The sequence below is a fragment of the Cherax quadricarinatus genome, chromosome 96 (genome assembly GCF_038502225.1).
Source record: "Cherax quadricarinatus isolate ZL_2023a chromosome 96, ASM3850222v1, whole genome shotgun sequence".
NCBI lineage: Eukaryota > Metazoa > Arthropoda > Malacostraca > Decapoda > Parastacidae > Cherax > Cherax quadricarinatus.
Genome location: NC_091387.1, coordinates 3,422,522 through 3,429,558, shown reverse-complemented (window position 1 = coordinate 3,429,558; position 7,037 = coordinate 3,422,522). Strand labels below are relative to the sequence as shown.

Sequence of the window (7,037 nt, the reverse complement as noted above, 5' to 3'; positions counted from 1 at the left end):
GCTGGGAGACACCGTACGAGAATGACCTGGCTCTGGTACACCTTGCTGAACCTGTACTAGTCAATGACTTGGTGAAGGTGGCCAGTCTACCCTCACTCACCTTTCTTCCTGACACAGGTAAGTTCACATCTCACCTGGAGTTTAACTGGAAAGTTCCGGGGTTCAACGCCCCTGGGGCCCGGCCTGGGACCAGGCCTCCATGAGGCCTGGGCACAGACCGGGCCCCAGGGGCCGCAGGGTCCAATATTACATAAGAAGGTCAAAAAGGAAGGACACTGTAATATGTTTAGCTATCAGAACTTTTAAATACAGTCCCTGGATCCATTACGTGCCTCTGTAATGTCGAGGTACAGTCCCTGGATCCATTACGTGCCTCTGTAATGTCGAGGTACAGTCCCTGGATCCATTACGTGCCTCTGTAATGTCGAGGTACAGTCCCTGGATCCATTACGTGCCTCTGTAATGTCGAGGTACAGTCCCTGGATCCATTACGTGCCTCTGTAATGTTGAGGTACAGTCCCTGGATCCTCTGTGTACCTCTGTAATGTTGAGGTGCAGTCCCTGGATCCATTATGTACCTCTGTAATGTTGAGGTACAGTCCCTGGATCCTCTGTGTACCTCTGTAATGTTGAGGTACAGTCCCTGGATCCATTACGTGCCTCTGTAATGTTGAGGTACAGTCCCTAGATCCATTACGTGCCTTTGTAATGTTGAGGTGCAGTCCCTGGACTCATTATGTACCTCTGTAATGTTAAAGTACAGTCCCTGGACCCATTATATACCTCTGTAAAGTTGAGGCACAGTCCCTGGACCCTCTGTGTACCTCTGTAATGTTGAGGTACAGTCCCTGGACCCTCTGTGTACCTCTGTAATGTTGAGGCACAGTCCCTGGACCCTCTGTGTACCTCTGTAATGTTGAGGTACAGTCTCTGGGCCTATTATGTGCCTCTGGGCCACAAAGTTTTGATAGCTGAACAGGTTCCAGTGGTAATTAGCTATTTATATATTTTATATCGGATTAAAATCGTATAGTTATTTATTAGGAGAATCTAAAATTAGTACACTTAGGGTAGACGACCGCTAGGAGGGTTCAGATCTCACACTAAGGTCTGTGGTTCGATCCCCGGTACGAGTAGAAACATTAGGACGTGTTTCCTTAAGACACCTATTGTCACTGTTCACCTAGCAGTAAGTAGGTACCTGGGAGTTAGTCGACTGGTGTGGGTCGCATCCTGGGGACAAAATTAACCTAATTTGCCCGAAATGCTCTGTAAAACAAGGGGCTTTCTATATAGTATGTCACTGATGTCAACTATGGTATGTATACCTTGTACATGTACGTGTAGAAATAAAGGTTATTATTATTATTATTATTATTATTATTATTATTATTATTATTATTATTATTATTATCATCATTATAGGTAAGCGTGAAAGAGACAACACAAACTCTGCTGAGAGACACCTGTCACAGCACAGATCTATTCCCTCTCAGATCTTACAGATGACTAAAGATTCTGGGATATATATACAAGGTATATACACCGAGAGGTATATGTCTCTTAGTGTATATACACTGAAAATATACTTCAAATACTTTTTTAGGTAAACAAATGTGTTTTTGACCGGCGGTGAACCAGTGACCGCAGCCTTAATGACCCTCGTGTGGTTAATAAACATTTAAACAGATTAAACAATCAACCAGCCTTAATGACAATAATAATAACAATAAAAGTAATAATAACAAGTGATACTATTATTACTAGTATAATAATAATAATAATAATAACAATAATAATAATAATAATAATAATAATAATAATAATAATAATTATAGTACTACTACTACTACTACTACTACTACTAATAATAATAATAAAAGTAATAATAACAAGTGATACTATTATTACTAGTATAATAATAATAATAATAATAATAATAATAACAATTATACTACTACTACTACTAATAATAATAATAAAAGTAATAACAATACTCATACTATTGTTACTAGTATAATAATAATAATAATAATAATAATAATAATAATAATAATAATAATAATTATAGTACTACTACTACTACTAATAATAATAATAATAATAAAAGTAATAATAACAAGTGATACTATTATTACTAGTATAATAATAATAATAATAATAACAACAACAATTATACTACTACTACTTCTACTACTACTACTAATAATAATAAAAGTAATAACAATACTCATACTATTGTTACTAGTATAATAATAACAATTATTATAATGATAATAGTGGTTGTGTTACAGAGGGTGACTGTCGTGAAGCAGGCTGGGGTGTTAGCAACGAGGGAGCCCCAGGCTCCAGAATCCTTATCTTCGTGGATGTTCCTCTCATGCCCAGACATCAGTGCCAGGCAGCATACCCAGCACTGGGTCAGAAAGACTTATGTGCCGGGCAAGGAGGTGCTGGCTCCTGTGTAGTAAGTACTTGTATGCGATACCTTCTAAGGGGATTTATAAAGGGGTTCTCAGAACCGCACTGCTCTCAGTACTGTACACAGGGGTAGAACAAGCCTCGGTTGTAACAGCATTTCGCTCCCTGAAGAACTTTATACAGGGCGAAACGTTGTGGTTAGTGGAGATATATACTTTGTATATACACACCAGTGCAGTTCTAGCTGGCTGGTAGAACTGACTAGTGTTGTAAATACGACGCATACTCACTGTTATGATATATTAACAGTGAACTAATGTTCACTGTAGCGGTTTTTCTTTCAGGGCGACAACGGAGGTGCGTTGATGTGTGTCACAGCTAACGGAGATACTTTGACTGCCCTTATGTCCTGGAGAGAAGGCTGTGCCCGCCCTGGCAAGCCTGCTGTTTATATGGACGTGGGCAAATACATCTCCTGGATTAGCAACGTGACTGGCTTGGTACTACGTTCCTGAGGCGTCGCAGAACTCGTTAATAAAGAAAGCTGCGATATTCTAGCAGGAATAATTCATAAGTAACACCTAGCCTTGTTACCTAGAAGAGGTACTACACTCCAGAGTCTTTGTAAACCTGAGTAATAAAGAATAAAAATGCACTAATCTGGGTTTAAATGGGTGGTTTAAACCCCATCGGTTCCGTGGTTTGTTTACAATGGTAGCAGTAATTCACAAGTAGCTCATAACCTTATTACCTAGTAGTAAAGAGGTACCGTGCTCCCGAGGCTTTACCGATACATGTAATAAAGACAGGAACAATTCATAACTCACAAAACTGTTATCTAGCAGTAAAGTAATACCCAAAAGCTATAAGACTGTCGTGGGTGGCATCCTGGGGTGGTAATCCCCATATTCTCATGGTGTGGGTGGTAGGCACCCCATACCCATACTGCAGGTGGTAGCCAATTCACAGAGGCACGTAATGGGTCCAGGGACTGGAGCCCAAACCAGTTACAGTAGTACTGAATTAGTAAGTATATTCAGGTATACACAAATACATAGCAGCATATGTGCAGAGAACCTGGGATAACCCAAAAAAGTCAGATTGACTTATTTCTATTGGGTCTAAGAAGGGCCCACTACCTGCCCAAAATGCCCCGGTATGATACTGACTTTCTTTGTACCAATCAAATTATGAAATATAATCACACACTGCAACCTTTGCAAAGAAATAAATTTTTGTATTGTACTGTATTTTGTAACCTTCACAACAACCTAGTAAGTTGCGACACTTTACACGGGTAATGTATTATACCTCAATTACCCATAAAATCTCGACGCCCATTTTCTCTTCATTATAGAAAACGATCAGCCTTTAGATTCACCTTATTAATATTGATATATATATATATATATACATATATATATATTTACGTTATTTTATCAATCAAATTACAATCTAGAAATGTTATATATAAATTTAAACAATGTATTTCCATATTTAGATAAAAGATAGGTCAGGAAATAGTAAAAAAATTTGATTTTTGAATACTTAGTCGAAAAATGAAGTTAATGGAAATTTTAGCGCTTGTATATATCTAAATGGTTATAAATGGTTTAAATGGTTATAAATGGTTTAAATGGTTATAAATGGTTTAATGGTTATAAATGGTTTAAATGGTTATAAATGGTTTAAATGGTTATAAATGGTTTAAATGGCTATAAATGGTTTAAATGGCTATAAATGGTTTAAATGGTTATAAATGGTTTAAATGGCTATAAATGGTTTAAATGGCTATAAATGGTTTAAATGGTTATATATGCAAATATTTCAGGCTGGTAATTTGCATAAAATACTGGCAAGAATTGCTGGGTAATATATACTTTATGCAATAATCGTGAACCATGGGGGAAGTCGAATGATAGCTCTAGGCCTTTCGTGTTGCAATCAGCATATCATCAGGAGCTTGCAATGTTGCAATAAAGAGGAGGAGGTGGAAGCAGATACGATCACAGGGAGCGCGGTCATCCTCCTCCTTACCGCAATATTGCAAGCTCCTGATAATGTGTTGATTGCAACACGAAAGGCCTAGAGCTATCATTCAACTCCCCTCGTGGTTGTTTTGGTTCATGCATGGTACTTGTTTAATATGTTTAATATAACTGAAGGGCAGGGTGATGTTGGATATCAACTGGAGGGTGTTCCAGGGGTCAGCGCCCCCGCGGCCAGGTCCATGACCAGGTCTTGTGGTGGATCAGGACCTGAAGAACCAGGTTACTACTGGCAGTACGTAAACCAAAGTAGGAACCACAGCCCGGCTGGTCAGGTACTGACTTTAGGTGCCTGTCCAGCTGCATCTTGAACAGCCAGGGGTGTTGAAGACAGCCAGGGGTGTTGAAGACAGCCAGGGGTGTTGAAGACAGCCAGGGGTGTTGAAGACAGTCAGGGGTGTTGAAGACAGCCAGGGGTGTTGAAGACAGCCAGGGGTGTTGAAGACAGCCAGGGGTGTTGAAGACAGCCAGGGGTCTTGAAGACAGCCAGGGGTGTTGAAGACAGCCAGGGGTCTTGAAGACAGCCAGGGGTGTTGAAGACAGCCAGGGGTGTTGAAGACAACCAGGGGCGTTGAAGACAACCAGGGGTGTTGAAGACAACCAGGGGCGTTGAAGACAACCAGGGGTGTTGAAGACAGCCAGGGGTGTTGAAGACAGCCAGGGGTGTTGAAGACAGCCAGGGGTGTTGAAGACAGCCAGGGGTCTTGAAGACAGCCAGGGGTCTTGAAGACAGCCAGGGGTGTTGAAGACAGCCAGGGGTGTTGAAGACAGCCAGGGGTCTTGAAGACAGCCAGGGGTGTTGAAGACAGCCAGGGGTGTTGAAGACAGCCAGGGGTGTTGAAGACAGCCAGGGGTGTTGAAGACAGCCAGGGGTGTTGAAGACAGCCAGGGGTGTTGAAGACAGCCAGGGGTCTTGAAGACAGCCAGGGGTGTTGAAGACAGCCAGGGGTGTTGAAGACAGCCAGGGGTCTTGAAGACAGCCAGGGGTGTTGAAGACAGCCAGGGGTGTTGAAGACAAACAGGGGTGTTGAAGACAGCCAGGGGTCTTGAAGACAGCCAGGGGTGTTGAAGACAGCCAGGGGTGTTGAAGACAGCCAGGGGTCTTGAAGACAGCCAGGGGTGTTGAAGACAGCCAGGGGTGTTGAAGACAGCCAGGGGTCTTGAAGACAGCCAGGGGGGTTGAAGACAGCCAGGGGTGTTAAAGACAGCCAGGGGTGTTGAAGACAGCCAGGGGTCTTGAAGACAGCCAGGGGTGTTGAAGACAGCCAGGGGTGTTGAAGACAAACAGGGGTGTTGAAGACAGCCAGGGGTCTTGAAGACAGCCAGGGGTGTTGAAGACAGCCAGGGGTGTTGAAGACAAACAGGGGTGTTGAAGACAGCCAGGGGTGTTGAAGAAAGCCAGGGGTGTTGAAGACAGCCAGGGGTGTTGAAGACAGCCAGGGGTCTTGAAGACAGCCAGGGGTGTTGAAGACAGCCAGGGGTGTTGAAGACAGCCGGGGGTTTTGAAGACAGCCGGGGGTTTTGAAGACAGCCGGGGGTTTTGAAGACAAACAGGGGTTTTGAAGACAGCCAGGGGTGTTGAAGACAGCCAGGGGTGTTGAAGACAGCCAGGGGTGTTGAAGACAGCCAGGGGTCTTGAAGACAGTCAGGGGTGTTGAAGACAGCCAGGGGTGTTGAAGACAGCCAGGGGTCTTGAAGACAGCCAGGGGTGTTGAAGACAGCCAGGGGTGTTGAAGACAACCAGGGGCGTTGAAGACAACCAGGGGTGTTGAAGACAACCAGGGGCGTTGAAGACAACCAGGGGTGTTGAAGACAGCCAGGGGTGTTGAAGAAAGCCAGGGGTGTTGAAGACAGCCAGGGGTGTTGAAGACAGCCAGGGGTGTTGAAGACAGCCGGGGGTTTTGAAGACAGCCGGGGGTTTTGAAGACAAACAGGGGTTTTGAAGACAGCCAGGGGTGTTGAAGACAGCCAGGGGTTTTGAAGACAGCCAGGGGTGTTGAAGACAGCCGGGGGTTTTGAAGACAAACAGGGGTTTTGAAGACAGCCAGGGGTTTTGAAGACAAACAGGGGTTTTGAAGACAGCCAGGGGTTTTGAAGACAAACAGGGGTTTTGAAGACAGCCAGGGGTTTTGAAGACAAACAGGGGTTTTGAAGACAGCCAGGGGTTTTGAAGACAAACAGGGGTTTTGAAGACAGCCAGGGGTTTTGAAGACAGCCAGGGGTGTTGAAGACAGCCAGGGGTGTTGAAGACAGCCAGGGGTGTTGAAGACAGCCAGGGGTGTTGAAGACAGCCAGGGGTGTTGAAGACAGCCAGGGGTGTTGACGACAGCCGGGGGTTTTGAAGACAGCCGGGGGTTTTGAAGACAGCCGGGGGTTTTGAAGACAAACAGGGGTTTTGAAGACAGCCAAGGGTGTTGAAGACAGCCAGGGGTGTTGAAGACAGCCAGGGGTCTTGAAGACAGCCAGGGGTCTTGAAGACAGCCAGGGGTGTTGAAGACAGCCAGGGGTGTTGAAGACAGCCAGGGGTTTTGAAGACAGCCGGGGGTTTTGAAGACAAACAGGGGTTTT

General features: G+C 44.1%; 1 protein-coding gene across 2 annotated transcripts in view; it reads left to right on the top strand.

Annotated features, from left to right (window-relative positions):
• LOC128699126 (trypsin-1) overlaps positions 1-3,076 on the top strand; it is a 31,309-nt gene extending 28,233 nt beyond the window's left edge. The window contains exons 6-8 of one of the 2 annotated variants that reach the window (XM_070105007.1): positions 2-117; positions 2,295-2,467; positions 2,766-3,076. In XM_070105007.1, the coding sequence (XP_069961108.1) occupies positions 2-117; positions 2,295-2,467; positions 2,766-2,936 (460 nt within the window). In that variant the 3' untranslated portion in view covers positions 2,937-3,076. Of the gene's footprint in view, position 1; positions 118-2,280; positions 2,468-2,765 lie in introns of both variants that reach the window. The other variant, XM_070105008.1, reaches the window with a different exon arrangement.
• Positions 3,077-7,037: the final 3,961 nt, after the last annotated feature.